This window comes from Parus major, chromosome 5, assembly GCF_001522545.3.
Source record: "Parus major isolate Abel chromosome 5, Parus_major1.1, whole genome shotgun sequence".
NCBI lineage: Eukaryota > Metazoa > Chordata > Aves > Passeriformes > Paridae > Parus > Parus major.
Genome location: NC_031774.1, coordinates 6,838,562 through 6,859,966, shown reverse-complemented (window position 1 = coordinate 6,859,966; position 21,405 = coordinate 6,838,562). Strand labels below are relative to the sequence as shown.

Below are 21,405 nucleotides of genomic sequence, written 5' to 3'. Positions count from 1 at the left end.
TCAGATTGTCTTTGGAAAAATGGAATCACTTTCCAGAAGCTGCAGAGTTGCTGAGTTCAGTAGAGAGGGATTGGGATCATTTGGCTGTGATCCAGGATGTCCAGCAGCCATGTGTGAAGTCCAGGTAGAGCTCTGAGGATGATCCTGCTGGGATTTGCTGCAGGAAAGGTGGTGTTTTTCCTATTCAATTCACACATGGATTAAGGACAGGCTGGGATTGCTGGGAATGTTTGGACTGGACAAGAGAAGGCTCCTAGGAGACCTTAGAGCCTCTTCCAGTGCCTGAAGGGGTTTCAGGAGAGCTGGAGAGTGAATTGGGACAAAGGGCCTGGAGTGACAGGACAATGGGAATGGCTTCCCACTGCCAGAGGGCAGGGATAGATGGGATATTGGGAAGAGATGCTTCACAGTCAGGATGGCGAGGCCCTGGCACAGATTTCCCAGGGAGGCTGTGGCTGCCCCATCCCTGGAAGCATCCAAGGCCAGGTTGGGCAGGGTTTGGAGCAACCTGGGATAGTGCAAGGTGTCTTTGTCCGTGGCAGGGGCTGGCTGGAATGGGATGAGCTTAAGGTCCCTTCCTACCCAAACCATCTGGAATTCAGGGATAGTGTTAGAAGGAGCACGTTCATCTCATTTTCAGGATCCTCCTATCTATATTTTAGAAACCATGTGGTTGATTTAGGTTCTGGATCATCTCCTGCTGCTTCTGGGTACCTCCTGCCATAGTCTGGCATTCCCCAACCCCGGAACTGGTGCATTCCCACGTGTGGCCAGTTCATCTTTCCTGCTCCCCGCTCTCTTGGGAAGGATTGTTCCCGGTTCTCTGTGGTATAACCAGTTGTTAGGAACAGTCAGTTCCCATCTGTGCTGTTCAGTTTGCGCCTGCACAGCTGCTTGGAGCAAAGGAATGCTTTTCCTGAGGATTTCTTCGGCTGCAGCTCTGCTCTTGTCACGTGGGGTCTCTGCTTCTGCCTCACCTCCTTTCACCTCCCTCTTGTCCAGCTTTTCCAAATGAATTCTGGCTCCAGGGCTGGTGGCTGAGAGGGCAGGGACAGTGTCCCTGGACTGACAGTTTTCCAAGCTCCTTCCAAGCTCTGCTGAAGGACTCCCCCATAACAAGGGAAAGTGAGGAGGGTATGGAAACATGGAGAGTGGTGGCAAGGGGGAGGAAAATCCCAGAATAACTTGGGTTGGAAGGGATCTGGAATGTGATCCAGTTCCATCTCCCAGCCATTGGCAGGGACACCTTCCACTAGCCCAGGTTGCTCTAAGCCCCAGCCAAGCTGTCCATGGACATTTCCAGGGATGGGGTACCCACAGCTTCCCTGAGAAATTAATTCCAGGGCCTCATCACCCTCAGAGGGAAGAATTTCTTGCTAATATCCCATCTAATTCCACCCTGTGGAAATGGGAAGCCATTCCCATTATCCTGTCACTTCATGCCTTTATCCAAAGTCCTTCTCCAGCAATCTTGGCGTCTCTTCAGGTACTGGAAGAAGCTCCAAGGTCTCCCTGGAGCCTTCCCTTCTCCAGGCTGAGCAAGGTCAGTGTATCAAGGAGACACCAGAAGTGTCAATTAGGGAATAAGCATGGAAATGGGAGGAGATTCCTGGTGCCATGGCTGCAGCCTGGAATGTGTGGCTGTGCTTCCTGTGGCACCAGAGTTTGCCGAATATTTGGAGAGTAGAGATGGGAATCATCAGCTCCAACTCCAGGATCTGTAGTGATGAATCCACAGGGAGAAACAGGCACAAGGAATCTGTACCAGCAGGAAAAAGTTGGAGTAAATATATGTGAGTAATTCCAGGAGTCAGGGCTGGAAAACCAGAGGACTGTGGAACTTAAGGATGAAAATTAAGATTGCCTTATGGAATTATATAATTCCCAAGTTTGAAACTGAATCCCTATCTCCTGGCTCTCCCTGGGGAGCAGTGGGCAGGGCTGTATCCCTGCTGGGGAGGGGATGGCTGTTGTGGCTGCCAGGAGAGCACAGATCCCGAGGGCCGGGAGAAGCTGTGGATCAGCTCCACGTGCAGGCTGTGGGTGGTGAGGAGGAGGGATGTGTGTGCTGGGATTTGGAAATGCAGCTCCTGGAGTGTCCAAGGAGAAGGGAATGTGAAAAAATAAATATATTTAAGGCTTAAATATGACACAGGATCAGGGAAGCCTGGGCTTGATTCATCCTTTGCTTACATAAGCAAAAGGAAAAGAGGATTCCTGCTTTCCATCACAAATCTGAGATTCAGGAAGAGTCTGGAGAGTTCAGCTTGGTAGGATTCATCCCAGGATTCCAGTTCTGGGTTGCTCAGTTGGCATTAGGGAAGTGCTGGATGGGTAAGAATTCCTGGGAAAAGGAGAAGGAAGCATTTGGTCCATTGGTCCTGGTGGTCTGGAGAGGTGTGGGACCAGTGCTGTTTGTTCCCTGTGGTGATTCCAACACCTTCATCCCAAGGACCAGATGGAGGAAAAGCAGGCTGGTAAGTCCCAAGATTTGATTTCCATGGGGTGGGAATTTGGGACTTAATTCCATAAACTTGGAAGAGAGTTGGAGCTGCATGTGCTGGGTTATTGGTGCTTTTCTATGTTCTCTTCCTGGGTGAGCTCTATGTTCCTAATGGGCAGTGGGCCTTTTTGGGATGGGATGAGAGAGGGATTGTTGGGGTATGGAAGGAGGGAGCTGCTCCTGAGGGTCTCCACAGGGGCTGGAATTTTAGGGTCCTGCAGCACTAGAAGAGGTGAATTATTCCTAGGAGCAACCACTGAGGCAGGAAAAGTTTTCCCAAGCTGTCATTTGGCTGAGCTGGAGACTCTAATCTGCCTCTCTCTTCCCCATTCCCTCCCTCCTTCTCTGCTCCTGCTTTCTTTGGATTTGCACTGTAATCAGCAGTTTTACGGGAGACAGGGCAGAGCTGGCAGCTTCCTTTAGAAAACTTCTCCAGGTGGGAATAAAGTAGGATTCTTCTGCTGGGAATGCTCAGCCTGATGATTTCTTTTACTGCTGGGGCTATTCCTATGTACTGAGGTGGAAGCCACGGGATGGGAGGGGCAGAACCACATTTCTTGGGAAGTTGCAGCTGGAAATCCAGAGCTAGGCTTGAAATGTTCCCTTTGATCTTAAAAGAAAGGGGAAGAAGATGTTGTCCATATCCATATCCAAGCTAAGAACGTTTCTGGGCTGAAGTTCCCACTTCTCTGCTGTTGTGCATTTAAAATTCCCACCTTTACAGGTGTTCCTGTTGCGGCCCTTCCCCAGACAGGACTTTGGGGTTTGATCCTTGCTTCCAGGGTAAACATGGAACTGAAAGTTGATGCTCTCCTGGATTCAGTGTGGAAAGAAGCCCTTGGATAGCAGCAATCCTTTGGATGCTGGCAGTTAGTTCACAGGATCTTGCCAGAAAAACATGAATTCAGGGTTGGTATTTTATCCATAAATGTTCCTGTGGGTTCTGGTTTATCGAATGAGCTTGCAAAAATGACTGATTCCAGAGTATCCTGATATTGGTTTGATTTTCACTGGAAGCTGGGAAGAAATCTGGAATAGGGGCCATGAAGCAGATTTTGCTTAATAAGGTGCAAGATGATGCTTTCCAAGTTAATGGAAAATTGTTTTGGGAAGGTTTGGGGAGTGACGGGAAAAGCCAAAACACAGACATTGCATTTTCAGGGAATTCACAGCTTTTGGGAATATTCTCTCTTGGATATACTCCCACAGGATGATGTCCTCAAACAGGCTTCCACTGGAAGTTTCACTTGGACTTTGGGAAGCACAACCTCCATGGCCTCATCTTTCCAGGCTGATTTCTAGGAATGTGGGATATAGGCATGTCCTTGGCTAAAGGAAACAAGCAGGGATATGCTGAGGGAAATAAACAAGCAGCATCAGGAAAATGGGAATAAGTCATGTCCAGGTCAGTTTAGGCTGTTTGAAACGATTCCCAAGGTTTTTGAGCCTGGAAGCGTCACAGATCCAGGATCCCTGTTTAATGAGGACAAATTGTATTGAGAAATTTGGGTTTAGAGTCCCAAAAAAACTTCCCAGATAGCCCTTATTCCCAGGATTTTTGACTTGCAACCGGGCATGTACCTGCCTAACCACTTAGTCATGGAATATGAGAAGGGGAAAACTCCTGGGATAAGTTGTGGAATGTGATGGAGAAAAAAGCCAATTCCAATTGGGAATGCTGGTGAGCAGGGAGTAGAGTAAGAAGCTGGAGTCCCTGGAATTCCACGCATGTCCCTATTTTCCCCCTCAGTGCCAGGAGGGAGGGAAATAATCAGTACTTTAAATTCCTTAGGATCATTCCTGGGAGATGAGTAGGCCAGCATTCCCTCCTATGTCGGCAGATGCACGTGGAGGGAACCTCTCCCTGGTGATTCCCATGGCTCCGGAGCCTGGAGGCGCCTTTCCGGATGCGCTTCTCCTCTCCAGCACATTTGTGGGGAGGGGAGCAGGGAAGGAGTGCCAAGGAATGGTGTTGACCGCACAGTTTTCCTGAGTTTGGCAGGGATTTTGTGTTCTCCCACTTCTTTCGCTCTCCTCGTGTTGGCAGCGGTGGTCCCGGCGCCGCTCCTGGTGGCTTTCCCTGCATGTGACTCATCCCCAGGGAATTCCTGAAGCAATGAGTCAAGTTATTGGGAAAACTGTTTGCCCACTAGTGTAAACTAGGGAGCCAAGGAGCTGCCTGCAGGAGGGGAGAGAGGCAATTCCTTTTGGGAATGGCTGGGTTTCTCCTCCCTCTTTCTGAAGGCATCATTTCCAGATGTGCCGGACCAGGAATGTGCCTCCGTATTCAATATCTCACCTGGAAATTTGCTCCTTCTGCTTTTTTCCCACCTTCTTGAAAAGGAGGCTGAGCTGATAAGCATTCCAGGGTGGAGTAAAACTGTCAGATTGGAATTTGCCAGGATTGTAGTGGAAATTACTTTTCCTAAAGAAATGAGGCTCCATCCAAGATGTTCCTTGTGTAAGTACTGGTCACTTCTTGGATCTGCCCTGGCTGGCTTCATCCAGCCCTTGGAGTTTTGGCTATAAATAACTCAGAGGCCGTGTGCTTTCCTACCAGGAATTACCAAGTTCTGTGTGTAGCTGTGGGATATTCTAACAAAACCAAGGATCAGTGATTCCTAGTAATTATATCCAGGGAGAATGAGCTGTTGTTCCACAGCTGGGAGCAGATTTGGGATGCTGGGAGGATTTATTGCTGTATCCATCACCTCATCCAGGTATTTCCTTTGAATTCCCTACCACATTCCAGCCAAGCTTTCCTTGTAGTAGGGGATTTTATTCCCCTGTAGAACATGGAGTTCTATTTCAAATCCCAAATTAATTGGGATTTATTACATTTTCCCCCCTGGCAACTTGGCCGTTATTTTTGCCAGAGCTCGGAGTGGTCGGGAAGCTGCCCGTGGGCTCTGCTGGCACAAACTGTGGGTGGAATTGCGGAGCTGCCGGCATCGAGACAAGGATTGGGGGTTGTTTTTAACTCCATTCCTGGCAGCACACTGGGATTGTGTGGGACAGTTCCTTCTCCACTCCCAGTTTCCCGAGAAAGTGGTGGCTTTCCTTGTTTCTTGGTCAGGTATTTGTGCAGGCTTTGGATTTTCCATAGGCTGACAAGTCTGGAGCTTCAGAGTTAAGGTGTGCTCCTGTTGAGGTCAAGGAGAAAAGTCTTGGGAATCTTGGAGGTGTGAGTGAGACTTTTCCATCCCTTTCTGAGCATAATCCTCCCTTTCATGTGGGCAGCTAGAATGTCTCACAGCAATCCCTGTCCTTATGGACTTATCCCTACAAACCTTTTCCTTTATGTCCCAGTTGCTGAGGTCCGGAATTAATAAAGCCCTGTGTATCCTTCACACAAGGAGAGCATGGAAGTGCTGGAGCATGGGCAGGGAAGGGCTTGGAACACAAGGAGCAGCTAAGGGAGCTGGAGGAGTCAGACTGGAAAAAATGAGGATCAGGAGGGATCTTCTCACTCTCCACAAATTCCTGACAGGAGGGTGGAGTCAGCTGGGATCAGGCTCTGCTCCCAGGGAATAAGTAGCAGGATGAGAGGAAATGACCTCAAATTGCACCAGGGGAGGTTTAGGTTGAATATTAAGGAAAATTCCTCATTGGAAAAGGTTTTAAAGCATTGGAGCAAGCGCCAGTGCTGGATCCCCATCCCCGGAGGGATTTAAAAGCCACGTGCATGTGGCACTTGGGGACATGGGATAGAGGTGGCCTTGGAAGTGCTGGGGGAATGGTTGGACAGATCTTGGAGGGCTTTTCCAGCCTTGATGGTGATGCTATGGACAAGTCTTGGCCCATGGGGTGTTGCAGGGATGTCATTGGATATCCAGTGGGGAGAACCATTGGGATGTGCAGTGTCACTGGTTTGCAGGACTGCGATCCCTGGGAACAGTCTCAGAGCTGGTCCCAGTTGTTCGGAGGAGGTGCATTCCAAAGTGGAGAATTTCCTTGTTTCTCTTTGATTCCATGAATCCCCTTTCCTGCTTTTAACTGGGAACAAGTGCTGGGAGTGGCACATTTGGGATTTGTCCATCCTCTTGCACTAAATCCATTAAGGTTTGCAAGATAGTCCCATTTTTCCTGAAAACTCCACAGCTGCGGTCAAGTCTGTGCCAAGGAGATACATTCTGGAGTCTCCTTATTAAAAATTAATCATTCCCAATGTAACAGGAAGGGGATGTCATGCATGTTTGAGAGGAATGTGGGATTCATGGGACCTGTTTCTACCCAAGGCAGGAGAGTTTGGAGTTAAGGAAAAAGGGGATGGATTTAACCAAGGAGAACATGCACCTTGATGTGTTTATGGCAAAGGGGCTTTGGAAAGGAATTTGAGGGTGGAACGAGCTGGGATGGAGATGGATCAATGCTGGGCCAACAGGGAAGTGGTTACACCAATCTTGTGTCCATCACCATTGCAGTTACAAGGAATTTAATCCAGGATTTCAGGGTTAAGCTGGTGGTCCAAACAGGTAAGTTCTTGTTCTCTGCATTTTGAAGGTCACTTGATACTCTGAGATTATTTTGGGAATTTGTGTCAGTGGGCAGCACTTTAGTTCCAGATCCAAGCTGATCCCATTAGTTCTGTCACGATGACATTGTGGAGGTGATTGTGGTGCCATGGCCTTATCCCGAGGGAGCTGCATCCAAAGTGTGCCAAGCCACAGGAGGCTGCTTGAACCTTTCCTGTCTCCAAGCTTGATTCCCTGGCTCTGAAGCTGACTCATTTTATTCCTTTCTCCTTGGAAAATGGGAGATTATCAAGGAGAATCTTCAAAGTAGCTGTGAAGATATCCCAAAATTCTAATCCCCATTGATTTTTGCCAGTGATCCCTGCCTGGGATTTCCTTATAAATATGGCTCTTAAATGTTCCATGAATTCATGGAATATTCCTTGAAGTAGGGATCTGTTCCCTTAATCACCTCTGGTGAGGGCAGAACTCTCCTCACAAGCTTCCGGCAGCTGCTGTGCCTTCATCCCCCTGGGAAGAGCTTTCCCTGCAATTCCTGCAGGCAGTGCTTGAAGCAGATACTTCCTGCCCCTTGGAAAAGACAGAAAGGACTTGCCTTCCTTTGGTGCCATGGAATTTATCCCCTCTTGGTATTCAATCCTGGAATAGTTTGGTTTGGGAAGGACATGGAATCCTCATCCCATTGTAGCCCCTGCTGTGGACAAGGACACCACCCACTATTCCAGGTTGCTCCAAGCTTTGCCCAGCCTGGTCTTGTCGCTTCCAGCTTGCAGCTGACAGCTGCAGCTTCTCTGGGAAATCCATTCCAGGGCCTCACCACTCTCACAGGAAGGATTTCTTCCCAATATCCGATCCAAACTCACACCATGTCATTGGGAAGCCATTCCCTCTTGTCCTGTCACTCCATGCCTTATTCCAAAGGCTCTTTCCAGCTCTCTTGGAGCCTCCTTAGGCACTGGAATAGGCTCTAAGGCTCCCTGGAGCTTTCTTTTCTCAGGGCTGAGCCATCCCAGCTCTCCCAGCCTGGCTTCAGAGCAGAACTGGTCCTTGCAAATTCCTCTGGCCAGCTTCAGGACATTCTGTATGGATATAACCCCATCCCCCTTCTCCCTGGAAGGCAAGAACAATTCCCAGATTGTGAGGAACCAACTTGGAAACAGAAAGAGCCTCATTTAAAGCCCTTCAGAACAGCTGGATGGGGCCCGATGGAGCTGAATCCAAGCTGGAATTGATGATTTCCCTAAAGTCCTGTAAGTGCTTGGTGGGAATGGGAGGGTTCTGGGATCTGCAAGAGAGTGATCCAGCCTGGAGTGGGAAGCCCGTATTCCATGTGGGCCATGTTGGTGAGGGAAAGAAGTATTTGGGACGACTTGATGGGTCTGGAATTCCATTGGTTAGGGAAGTGAACTGTCTGTTATCCTGCAGAGTGAAAAAGCAGGATGCAGCATCCATGCTGTGCCCTCAGGACAGGTATCTCCAGCACCTGGGCAAGATGACCTGGATGTGCTCTCAGGGAGAAGGGAAGCGCCTCTGCTCCGGAGCAGAAAATCACTCCCGAGGAAAAGCTGCTGTGGGAGCTGCCAGGGCACAAAGCTCCTTTGGTTTCGGTGTGCCATATGCATTTCCCAAGAAGCTGAGCAGGCCTGGGCTTGGACTTCCCAGTGGGACAGCAGGTTGGGACTGGGGCATTCCCGGGAAACATGGTGACATGTCAGCCAGGGAAAGGGATCCTCAAAGGGGCAGCATTCCAGGACATGGTGCTGGATTTCTATGGAACAGCAAAGGTCTCTGTCCTTTAGCGATGCCTGCAACCACCCACTGAGACCTACAAATCCAATGTTTTTGGGAATTCTGTAGCCCTGAGCAGTGCAAGCAAACATCTGACTTGTTTTGAGGGAATTTCCTTGGGTGAGTCACAGTAGAGGACTCTGGAATTTGCAGAGGCCAGCTGGAAGAGGGTGCTGGCAGAGATGAGATGGGATTGCTTTGTCATACCTGGGTCTTGTGAAAGTGCCATCAGGTGCCTGAAGGAAAAGTTAGGGAAGGAGTATTGGGATAGCAGGGCTTCCTCCATGTAGACATCCCCAGGGATCTGGCAGAGGGAGAAAAAACTCCCAGCAGATCCAATTTCAGCCTGGGTTTGGCCTCCCATCTTTTGCTCTGAAAAGCAGGAGGTTTGGAACCAGGGTGGGTTTTGGGGGGATGGAAGTGGGAATGTTGAGTTAGCCTGTGGATGCAGGGATGGGGAATTGCAGGGGGTTGTGAACCTGTGGATGCAGGGATGGGGATTTTTCAGGGATGGGGAATTACAGAGGTTTATGAACCTTTGAATATAGGGATGGGAAATTGTGGGGGGGGTTGTGATTGTGAGCCTGTGGATTCAGGGATGAGGATTGCAGGGGGTTGGAGCATTGGGCTGTGTGGGTGCCTCGGGAATCTGCGATTCTGGGAGCTCGGAGCAAATCCTGCCTGGATTTGGGTGGAGGGAGTGGGTGACTCCGGGGGTGTTGCTGTGGTGTGGGTGGGCTCCTGGCATGCAGGATCCAGGCACAGCCTGTTTCCTTCAGCTTTATTTCCTGGTGTACTTCTCCCTAAGGAGGCTCCTGTCAGAAGGGATGGGCTGTTGGATTAGCCTAAGTCTCCAAGGTTTAGCTGGAATGTTGTCTCACTGTAGCATTTTTCTCCCTTGCTCTTTTCCCTAAGCCTTTCCCTACAGACAGCTAATTCTCCCCTTCCCCCACATCCTGTCATAGCCCAGAGCATGTCACAAGGAATTAACGGCTGGAAAGGCCGGGAGAGGCTCCTCTGGAACAGTCTCTCCTTTCTGTGCCCGGGTGGCCCCCTCTGTGTGTCCCTTTTGTGTCCCATCCAAGTCCCCTCCCCCTGCCCATTCACTGGAGAGGTCCATGGCCAGGAGCCTTTCCCAGCCCGATGCCATGGCCGTGTCCGAGGGCTCCCGGCAGCATTCCCGGCTTCTCGGTGGGAAGAGGGAGGAGGTTTGTGCCGCTCCAGGGTTTTCCTCCTCTCCCGGCTCCGCATCTCTGACAGCATCGCCCGCTCTCGCTCCCAGTCCTCCTTCCCACAATCCACGTACAATCTCCTCAGAATAGGGATGATGTCACTTCCTTCCAGAGGGTGCTGGGGGGTGTGGAAGGGGGGAGTCACGACCTCTGGCTCTCGGCATTCCCGGTGGATAAATGAGGTGTAGGGAGGGAGTCGCTCTGAGGATGATGCCCGGCTCTGTCGGCAGGCAGATCCCAGTTCCCACGCCGTGCTTCCCTTTTCCGAGTGGGATATTCAATGGCTGCAGGAAGAGTTTGCTGTTCCCTCCTGAGCTTGTGATGCCTGTCTCCCTGGATATTCACTTTTCCTGAAATACCCCTCTGGGAGAGAAGGATGCGCAGCGGCTGGACCACATGCCATGTAAGATTCCTGCTTCCTTAGATCTTGCCCGGCTCCGAGGGGACTCCTTGTGCATGTGCTTGCCTTATTTCAGTGTTGGGAGCTTGGGGCTGCTCGTTACTGGGATTCAGCTTTCAAGATCCTGGGAATGTTTGGCTCTTCCCAGCAGTTTGAGGGGCAGTGTGAGGGTTCTTGCTGTCACAGAGCCGGGGTCAGTGGTCTCAGGGCTGTTTGCACTCCAACCTTCCGGTTCCTCCGAATTCCTCTGTTGGATCATATCTTCAGCATCTTAAAACACGGTTCCTGGGATATGCTGTGCTGGGATAAAGCTGAGGAGTCCTCACAAGAGCTTTTTATGGTCGGTTTTCCAGTCTCAGGCCTTCCGTCATCTCCCTCCTTTCCAAAGCAGGGGAAAGCCCGAACCTCCTGGTTTAAATTCAGGAGTCTTTGGGAATTAATTGGGAATGTTCCTGCCCTGGGAGCTTGGTAAGTGGAGTGACAGTTCCACAGTCAGTATTCCCATATGTGACAGCGAGTGACAGGCTTCTCCGTTCTGTCCCCATCTGTTGCTGTGGATAAGGAATCCACGTTGGATATTTGTTGCCGTTGTTGATATCTGCTTCTCAAACTGGGAGACAGTGGTGGGAACTGGGAGAGCCCAACTGGAGGGGTGGAAGAGTTCTGGAAAGTGCATTGGTGGGATGCAGCCGAGGGATGACGGGAACGGAGCTGGGCTGGGAAGTGCTGTCCAAAGGCAGTGAGAGAGCAGGAGGTGTATCCAGGGTTTGTGATATCCCAGCTATTCCGGGTGGTGAATGACAGGCACGATGGAGCTGGGAGGGAGTCTCCAGATGGCCAGAGAAGTGAAGGTAGAGCTGGAATGTACCCAGTGCTCTTTGCTGAGGAAGTGAGAATCCAAATGGCGTGTGAATTTTGCATTTGCTTTGTTTGTGGAATGGAGCGTTTCCTTCAACTGAGTGATGGGCTGGAAGCAGCCTGTTAGCTATGGAATCTCCTGGAATTTGAGGGAATTGTGTGGGTTTTCAGTAATGGGTGGCTGAAACAGGTTGGAAGATCCATTCCAGTGGCTGTGGGTGTCGGCAGAAGAGAGGAGACACTGGATTTGGGATGTTCTGGGAAGTGGTGGGGTAACCACACCTGACTGCTGGGTTGGATTTAGTGGGACAGGGTAGGAATTGGTGCCATGGGCTGTCCCAAACCAAACATTTGTGTTACCTGGAAGGTTCAACTTGGTTTAAATCATGAGCAACCTGGACTGGTGGGAGGTGTCCCAATCCATGACAGGGAGATAGAACTGGATCACCTTCAAGCTCTCTTCCTATCCAAACTATGCTGGAATTCTATGGATGTCTTCCACTTTTTAATTTGTTTTACCCACAGCACTAAATTAGGGGTATCATATCCAAGTGTGATTTTTTTTTTGCCTGATACAGGAAATGTTGCAGGTGATATTCCCTTGGGAATGCTGTTGGAAATCCTGTTGTAAGTAATGGATGAGGACACTTTGTCCTGACCAGGTAGTTTGCTGTTGGGTTCCCAGAGGCAAAAATCCAAGAGCACTTAGAGATTTGTAAGTGCAGCTTTGGAACAGTATGGCCACCGCAAGCCATGGATGGAGCACTCCAGCAGCAGTGCATGGATGTGGGAATTGGGAGGTTGGGGGGGTTCGGAACTGAGATGGATGAGTTAGAGAGCTTGGAGCAGAGAGGCCCAGGTGAGATGTAGCATTCTCTGGTGGCACAGGTAAAAGGTGAGACAGGGTTTGGGGCATGGAAAGGACAGGACTGATGCCACAATCCAGAAATCCCTGGTGGCTGTGGGTAGATTGCAAAGATGCCTTCCCAGATTTGGCAAAACCAGGGAAAATTCCTGGTTGTGGGTCGTGTGTTGGGCCAGGAAGGCAGGAGATGAGGTGTGCTGCCAGAGTCCCTCTGGAGCAGCTTGGAGTACGGCCAGCTGGGATGGAGTGGGATGGCTGTGCTGGAGGAGGCTGGAGCACCCTGTGCAGTCTCGTGAATTTGTACCGCTCCTGTTTCTATTTTCCAAAGGGTTTGGGAAGCCCTAAAAATAGGAGCACAAACAAAACCCGGGGAGGAACAGCAGCTCCTCAATCTTCCACCTTGGAATTGGTTGTGCCTGTCAGGGCTGGTGTGGATGTGACGGAGATGTGGAGCTGGCAGGATTCTCCTGCTGGTCCAGGGGGAGATCTCCTAGGAGCCAATATCCTCACTGGAAGTGCTGTTGGGAGCCAGTCCATAGTTCCCCAGATGCTGCCACTGACTGTTAATGGATATTTTGGCTTCCTGAGCCAAATGGGGGGGAATTGTTGAACAATTCAAGAGCAAGAGTCTTGCAGCAGGTTTGTCCATGGAAAAACACAGTTAATAGGGTTTTCCAGAGATTTGTGGCCAGGATGACCTGTCCCAAATCCCACGGTGGCTGCTCACCATCACAGCCTAACAGGATTCCAGGTAATCCCATGAAGTGGAGCTGGATGAGTTTCACACCGGCTTCACCTAATACTTCCCACTCCTTCAACTCCTGGCCCTCCTTTCCGAGCATGCTGTGCCCCCTGGTGCCAGAAGGAAGCAGCTCTGGGATAAACCAGGATGGCTCCCAGGTGGATGTGGGGCTCTCCAGAGGGGGCTGGAGAGGCTCAGCAGCAGCTTTGCTTCCATTCTTTTCCAGGAGGTGAGTACTGTGCCTGCTGAACTTCCCAGGACCCGCCAGCCATGCCAGGGATTGTCGTGTTCCGCCGGCGCTGGTCTGTGGGCAGCGATGACCTGGTTCTGCCAGCCGTCTTCCTCTTCCTCCTTCACACCACCTGGTAAGTGAGAAGGGCATAGGGATGCTTGGAATTCGCCCAGGAATTCTTCTGGCTATTCCTGGCACGGCTGCCAGGAATTCTTCTGCACTTCTGTACGGGGTGGAAAGTTTGGTTGGGGCATTCCTGATGGACACCAACATTTTTCCAGCTTCTGTTTTTGTAGTTAAGCTCTGTTCCAAGTTCTAGCCTAGTTCCAAAGAGCCTGACCAGAGCTCCTTGTTATCCTCCTGTGCCACCCCAGATTCTCCACTGGAATTTACGACTGTGTTTCTGTACAGAAGCTCAGGAAAAACAAGCATGGAATCCTGGAATAGTTTGGGTTGGAAGAGACTTTAAAGACCATCCAGTTCCAACCCTCTGCCATGGGATGGGACAGCTCCCACTAGATTGTTCCAAGCCCCATCCAACTTGAACACTTCCAAGGGATGTGGCAGCCACAATTTCTCTGGAATGGCAAATCCCATGGGATAATGTGGCACAGGATGAAATGGTTCTGATGAGGGTAGCAGGGCCTCTGGATGGCTTGTGGGGATTTGGAGCCCAAATGAAGATTACTGTAAGGAGCTGTGGGACACTCAGGAGGGAAGCAGCTGTGGGCTATTCCATGGTTTCCCTTGGCTTTCCTGCCCGGCAGGTTTGTGATCCTCTCGGTGGTGCTCTTTGGGCTGGTGTACAATCCCAACGAGACGTGCTCCCTGAACCTGGTGGACCACGGCCGGGGCTACCTGGGAATCCTGCTGAGCTGCATGATCGCCGAGCTGGCCATCATCTGGCTCAGCATGCGCGGGAGCATCCTGTACACGGAGCCGCGGGATTCCATGCAGTACGTCCTCTATGTCCGACTGGGTAAGCGGCCAGAGCCTCCGCGCTTCCGTGTGCTCTTCCCTGCAGCCTCCTCTCCCTGCCCGGCGCGGCTCCCCTGGCACGGCCAGATGGCTGCCGGGATGTGCCGTGCATCCCGATGAATCCATGGGCTGCGCCTCGTCGCGGCTGTCAGACTGGCGGGCGATGTCCCAAATAGCCTCCTTTTCCTCTCGTGGAATCTGCTCCCCTTCTGTCTCTCTTTTCCCCCCTGCATTTTCCAAGGATAGAGGCGTAAATCCCAAAGGTTCTGACCCCGAGGTGTTGCCTCTTGACTCACCTGATCCATCCCTCCAGGCGCTGGGAGGAAAATAGGCTTTCCACCTGCTCACTCCCTTTTTTCTTCCTGTAAGCAATTCCTGTCTTGCTCCCTCTCCAAAAAACTAGAGCAGGGAAAAGATTATTCCTTGATCCCTCATTCCCTTTTAGCTTGTTTTCCCTGGGTTCTGTTGCCTTCCAGGTATAGAAATTTAATCAGATTTTTCTGTGCCGAATGGAGAGAAAAATATTTGGAGATGCAGTGCCAAACCCGTTCCAAACAAATCATCCCGTGGGTTTGCATCTCTGCTTTTTGCTGGGTTGTTTTCCTGCAGAATCCACTAAAATAGGGATAACCTTGCTTGAAAGCTCAGTGTGGAAGACTTGGAATGCTCAGTGCAAGTCATTAACGCGAACAGCAAACAAATCTCCCTCTCCAGCTTCCCAGCCAGTCTCCCTAGGGAAGCATGGAGAGCCTGGCAGTTCGTGTTAAAACCAGACTAAGTGGGGCAGGGGAGGTAGGGAGATTCCAAAGAAAGGTTTTCCTGCCCCCCAAAATGTCCCTTCTTCTTCATTAAACTCTCTGTGTGCTCAGGAGTGGGATTTTCTCTGGATTTTGGGTCTTGTATTCCCTCTTTCCTGGCTTTTTTGCTCCTGGAGGTTGATCAGTTGTGCTGATGGAAGTGGGAGCGTGACCAGTGCGTGGGCAAGGTCCATGTGACTGTCCCAATTTAAGCATGTGCTGTTTAATGCAGAGGAATTCAGGGAGTTAACTCCAATGTGAACCTGGGAATGTCTCATCCCTGCTCCTGCTGCTCCTGTCCTGCAGCAGGCAAAGGGGAGAGGAGCCAAGGGAAGCATAACCTAACTCATGCATGAATTGGGTTCATCAGGAGCTAGTCCCAGCCCTGATTCCTTGCCCAGGAAAGCTCTGTCTCCTGGAACTGGCCTTTCCAGGTCTGTAGGAAAGCCACTTATGGAAAGATTGTGTGCCAGCAGGAGATAAGGAGGGTGAATGGGATAAGCCAGGCTGGATTTCGTCTCAGTTCCACCAAAATTTAGGCAATTCCAAGCAAGGTATTCACCTTCTCCACACCTGATTGCCCACATGTCCTTTGGAATTCTGGGGAGAAAGTGGGAGGATGGGCACTTTAGAGCAGTTTCCCAGCTTTTTTCTTGCAGTTTCTTAGTTTGCTGTCAGAGTCACGTGCAAAGCTGAGGAGCTCCTTGAGCGCTGTCTCCTTGGAACTGTTATGGGAAGGGCTGAAAAGGTGCTGACAATGTTTGCTAAGCGTAGTGAGCAGGATTAATCCTGGATCCACACGATTTATTTTAGATCCGTGAGTCAGGCCAGCTGTCTGAGGTAGTTAAGGTTTGGGTCCTGTCATTCCTGCTGCCTCAGGAAGTCTTTCCAGCGGCGTGGGAGGAAGGTCTGGATCTCTGATTCATACCTGTGACACAACCAGGGGCGCTGACCCCTCCACGATCCCATTTGTTTGGAATTGTTTGGAACACATCACACTTTTGGCTCATCTCCTTACATGTCACCTTCTGAAGTGTTTTTATACCTATTCCCTGCGAGAAAATGGGGAGAGGAGCTCATCCTTAGGGAAAAGACTGCTGTTATCTGTGCTGTTCCTGTCTTTTCCAGCGATCCTGGTGATTGAGTTTGTGTACGCCATCGTGGGCATCGTGTGGCTGACGCAGTACTACACCTCCTGCAACGACATCACAGCCAAGAGTGTCACCCTGGGTACGGAGCTGGAATGCGGCCTGGCTGCATTCCGATGGATTGGCGGGCATCCTTCATTCCCGCCTGTGCCGATTGACTCTGGGAAGTGGATGGGAGCTGTCAATGTGGGGCTTGTTTTCCTGTTTATTGCTCCGAACAGTCCTTCCATTCATCAGCCTGTGCTGCCGGCACTCAGGCAGGGATCTGTGTTCCTAGGGAAGGGCAGTCTGTAAATTCCGCTTTTTCCCTTCAGAATGGCTTTACTGTTTTCCTGGAAGCCTTTCCCAGTCTCCTGGTGGGGATGATGTTAATGCTGCAGTCCCTGATACTCAGGGAGCATTTAATGGCCCCATAAAACAGCCGGAAGACTCATCCAGCTGTGGCTTAAAAGCCTTTCCAGAGGATTTCCTTTTGCTGTGGGAGTTTGGGGTGGGAAGTAAGGGCTGGAGCACCTGACTCCTGTTTTTTTTCCTTCAGGAATGGTGGTGTGCAACTGGGTGGTGATCCTGAGTGTGTGCATCACCGTGCTGTGTGTCTTCGATCCCACGGGACGCACCTTTGTCAAGCTCCGCGCCACCAAGCGCCGGCAGCGCAACCTAAGGACCTACAACCTCAGGTGAGGCAGCATTCCATGGGATCCCAGAATTCCAGGTGCTTTGGGTGGAAGGGACCTTAAAGATCATCCAATTCCAGACCCCTGTCATGTGCAGGCATGCCTTCCACTAGACAAGGTAGCTTGAACCTGGCCCTGGATGCTTCCAGGGATAGGGCAGCCACAGCTTCTCTGGGAAATCCATTCCAGGGCTTCTCTGGGAAATCCATTCCAGGGCTTCAGCACCCTCACAGTGATGCATCTCTTCCCAATATCCCATCTATCCCTGCCCTCTGTCAGTGGGAAGCCATTTCCTGTTGTCCTGTCCCTCCAGCCCCTTGTCCAGAGTCCCTCTCCAGCTCTCTTGGATGCACTTCAGGCACTTTAAGATCTCTCTGGAGCCTTCCAGTGTGAACATTCCCAGCTCTCCCAGCCTGTCTTCAAAGCAGGCAGAATTTCCCTTCTATCCAGGGACACATAGATTTAAGGAAAGAACCAGTGGAGGGTTTCAGGGTTAACAATGCCATATCCTCATGGCTACAGGCACCCAAAATCCTCCCAGAGCCAGGGAGTTCCAGGATGGTTTGGGTTGGAAGGGATCTTAAAGCCTTTTAAGCCACGGGCAGGGACACCTTCCACTATACCAGGTTGTTCCAAGCTCTGTCCAAGGTGTCCTGGAACACTTCCAGGGATGGAGCAGCCACAGCTTCCAAGGCCAAGGTTTCTGGACAGGTGTCCTGCTTTTTTGAGATCTTGCCCTTCTCCTTGCCTTGCTGCAGGGAGCATTCTGCTCTGCTGAGGGGAATTTTGGGAGCATGCAGCTCCCTGTCAGGTGCTGTGTGTGGGCACCTGCATCCAGAGGAGGCAAAGCCATGCAGAATCCAGCTGGATTCTGCCTTAATTACTGTATTTGTGGATCTTCACGGACCCTGCTGACCACAACAACCTATTAGTCCATATTCCATAGCAGCATTTTCCATGGAAACAATGAGTCTGTGCTTAAATTTTCCTTACTTTGAGGCAGCATCTCCTTGCAAATCCCTTTTCTTCCTTTTTTTTCCTTTCCAAAATCCAACCTTTTGCCCGGAGGTTTCTCCTACTTAGTCTTGGCCAAGGAACAATTCCCTTTGTGTTGGCAGTTGGATCTTTTAATTAAGAATTGATTCCATCTTGGAGCTCCCCAGATGGGGAGAGAAAAAGCTTTTTTTCACCAAGCAGAGCTTTTTCTAAAGGATTTTTTTTCCAGTAGGGGACAACACAAACAGGCTTTGTTTCCTTTGATATGTGACTGTCCTTGAGGAATGTGGCTTTGGAGGGCATCAGGATCAGAAGGATAAAAAAAAGAGGCTTTCAAAAAACACTCCCTTTTTTCATTGGGTTTGTGTATTTTGTGTATTCCAATGACTTGGAATGGGGTCCCTTTTGAGGGAAAACTAGGCTTGTCTAAGGATAGTGCATCAAGTTCTGTGGGAAGGAGCCTGGGTTTTATTGTGGAATGCCAGATATTCCTCCTGACCTTTCCAGTATGTTACAGTAGCCTGGAATATTTGGAATTAGTGCCTAGTGTGGTGATTGCTGCTTGGGATCAGGGCATTCCCAGGAAGATAAGAAGGATAATACTGTGGATGTAGTACTGCATCCAAGGAAAAAATTCTTCCCTGTGAGAGTGGTGAGGCATTGGAATGGTTTTCACAGAGCAGCTGTGGCTACTCCATCCCTGGAAATGTCCAAGGCTGGATGGGGCTTGGAGCAATCTGGGATTGTGGGATCTCTCCCTGCCCATGACAGGGGGTGGAACCGGACGACCTTTGTGGTCCCTTCCATCCCAAACCATTCCAGAATTCTGTGCTGATTTTAACAAAGCAAATCTGAGCTCCACAGCTTGCAAAAGTAAATTCAAACCAACCCCAGAACTGTCTCCTCTGGGGCGAATTTTGAGATTCCAGAAAGCCGACTGAAGGCCTTTCTCCCTTGGCCAGGTTTTTCCCTCCAGGCCTGCAACATTTATGGAGAGTTTGTTCCTGCTGTTCATGGATTTTCTCTCTGGAAAGGGAATGTTAACAGCTGTTAACAAGCAAACGCTGTGGGCTATGATGTGAAAAACAAACATCAAATTTGACTGTTCACTGCTCAAACAATTGTTTCCAAAGGATATATTCCCAACTTCTCCCTCTTGCTGAAAGAAATCCTTTCCAAGGAATAGATGAGGAAGTTCTCTGCCTGGCTGGATTGTGTCCCATGGTGGTTTTCCTTTCCTAGTGGCATCGTAGTGTGTGTGGGCTGGGAAAAAGAAACAACCCAATAAAAGGCTTGGCTTGTTGTGCCAAGGTTTTTCCAAGGAGCTTTGGAGTTCCTGCTGAATGTGTGGAAGTTTGGCATTAGGAAGAAAGAATTTGGGAAAAGATGGAGGGGAAAATAGCTCAGAGTACACTTGGTTGTTGAACCTCACCAGGGAAATTCTGGAGTTCTTTTGAGCCTGGGGAAGCAAATCCCTGCTGCCAGTCATATTCCCATTCCTCTTCTGAAAGGTTATGGAATGGTGTTTCAGAGGACTCAGGCAGGAGCTGATGGATGCCTGGGGGATCTGCTCCTTACATTTCCAGCAAATATTCCTTTACCAGCATCTTTTCCTTCCAGCTGCTTGCAGCTTTTCTGGGCTTGGGCTTATCCTGATGGAATACCCTGCCAGAAAATGGAGTGGTGTTTTATTTTGGATTGCTCTGGCCTGGATTGAATCTGTGTTTCCTTTTTTAAAAAAAAAAAAAAGAGCTGTGGACTTCAGGGAGCTTGGCACTTTGGCACAGAATCAGTCCCTACTTCCATAGCAAGGGGTGGAACACAATGATCCTAAAAGTCTCTTCCAATCCAAAGCATTCCATGATTCTGTGACTGGGAAAAATTGCATGTCTGAAATGCTCAGGGTCTCTTGTACCATTCCCACTCCCTCATCCTGAGGTAGATTTTTTCCTCCTGAGTGGTTGCACATCTTGGCACATGGAGAAGCTGCCAAATTGCAACAGGAGCTTCATTCCATGCATCCCATTCAGGCAGGATAACAGGTATCCAAACCCAGTGCTTGATCCTGTGGATTCACACTTCTCTGGAGCATATCCAGGGAAGGGAACGGAGCTGTGGAAGGAGGTGTGGAGCACCAGGGGTGGCTGAGGGAGCTGAGGGGGCTCAGCCTGGGGGAAAGGAGGACTGGGAGAACCTTATTCCATTTTTCCAGGGACAACACAGGCTGTGCCACTCCATGTTGGATCCTACACCATGTTCTGTCTCTCCTCACATTCCTACTCTCCCTTTTATTCCCAGACACCGCCTGGAAGAGGGACAAGCCAGCAGCTGGACACGCAGGCTCAAAGTGTTCCTTTGCTGCACACGGACAAAGGACTCACAGTCGGTGGGTACCAAAAATCTCCTGTTGGAAATCAAAATACCAGTGGGAGAAATCCCTGTTTTCCCTCAGGTTAGGATCACATTTGGCAGCACTTCCTGGGCAGCTCCCGTTTCCCTTTATCAGCCCTTTCCTAAGCATTCTCTCCTGTTGTTTCCATCAGTCTCACACCCTTAAGGAGGAGAGTTTGGAAATGGGAAAACAAAAACCTGGAAGAATCACCAAAATCCTTCTGGATTTCCTGATGGTCAAAAACTGTTTAATCCATAGATCTATGTGAAGATCGTTGGGAATTTTCATGTGCTGCCATTGGGATTTTCCCTTGCTGTTCTTTAGAAGGGAAGGGTAAGGGCCTTGAAATTCCTTCCCCAAAAGTTTTCATTCCATTCTCCTTAGGATCACTGGGAGCAGGTTGGTGGCTGAGGGTGGGACTCACCAGCATTCCTGAGAATCTGCTGGAGAGGCAGGTCAAAATTTGGTGCTGGAAAACTTTGCTTTTGATTTAATGAATTTGGTCAGAATTCTGAGGGTTTGAGGACTCCTGAAGGAGCCAGCAGAACCAGGGAATTGTTCCCAAAGGTAGAAGAAAGTCATAAAAATCAGGAGATTTGTGCACTTGCAGACACTGAGCTCTGAATTAGTTACAACCTCTCAGGGAAAAAAACTGGGATTTATCAAGGACATTCCAACAAAACCAGCAGTGGCCAAAAAATCCGCCCAGACGTTTAACTCCAGTTAGAAGGGCACAGAAAATGACAGGGAAAACACCAAGGGACCGACCACAGCCGCCGTGTCCTCACTAAATATAGCCCAGAGTTCGTGCTCCAAAAGGATGCAGCGGGAAAAGGAGCACATTGGAAGGGATGTGAACGTGGAGAGGAAGAGAAATGAGGCTGGGATTGAAATCTCCAAAGGGAAAGTGGAAAAATAAAGGAGAGTCAGGTGAACGTTTGTTCTTCCCAGGTGATGAATTGAATTAACAGCATTTCTTAGGGAGTGCTATGGAATAATCCACAGGTGTAGCTTGCAGAGTGTGGAAGGTTGCAGGAATTGTCACAGCTCTTGTGCAGAAATCCAGCACCGTGTCCTGGAATGCTGCCCCTTCGAGGATCCCTTTCCCTGGCTGAAATGCTACCATGTTCCCCAGGAATGTCCCTCTGGGAAGTTCAAGCCCAGGCCTGCCAGCTCCCAGCTTATCTGCTGGGAAAATCCATCTGGAAATCCATCTGGAAAACCAAAACCAAAGGAGCTTTGTGCCCTGGCAGCTCCCACAGCAGCTTTTCCTTGGTGCTCCAGAGCCGCTTGGTGCTCCACAGCACTTCCCTTCTCCCTGAGAG

The 21,405-nt window shown here is 50.1% G+C and overlaps 1 protein-coding gene across 5 annotated transcripts in view; it reads left to right on the top strand.

The window, feature by feature from the left end:
• DAGLA (diacylglycerol lipase alpha) overlaps positions 1–21,405 on the top strand; it is a 62,729-nt gene that overhangs the window by 16,938 nt on the left and 24,386 nt on the right. For 3 of the 5 annotated variants that reach the window (XM_015631505.3, XM_015631502.2, XM_015631503.2), the window contains exons 3-7: positions 13,090–13,228; positions 13,863–14,074; positions 15,999–16,100; positions 16,557–16,695; positions 19,987–20,074. In XM_015631505.3, coding sequence (XP_015486991.1) covers positions 13,134–13,228; positions 13,863–14,074; positions 15,999–16,100; positions 16,557–16,695; positions 19,987–20,074 — 636 coding nt within the window. In that variant the 5' untranslated portion in view covers positions 13,090–13,133. Of the gene's footprint in view, positions 1–2,169; positions 2,478–10,228; positions 10,402–13,089; positions 13,229–13,862; positions 14,075–15,998; positions 16,101–16,556; positions 16,696–19,986; positions 20,075–21,405 lie in introns of those variants that run through there. The other 2 variants (XM_015631506.1, XM_015631508.3) reach the window with 2 other exon arrangements.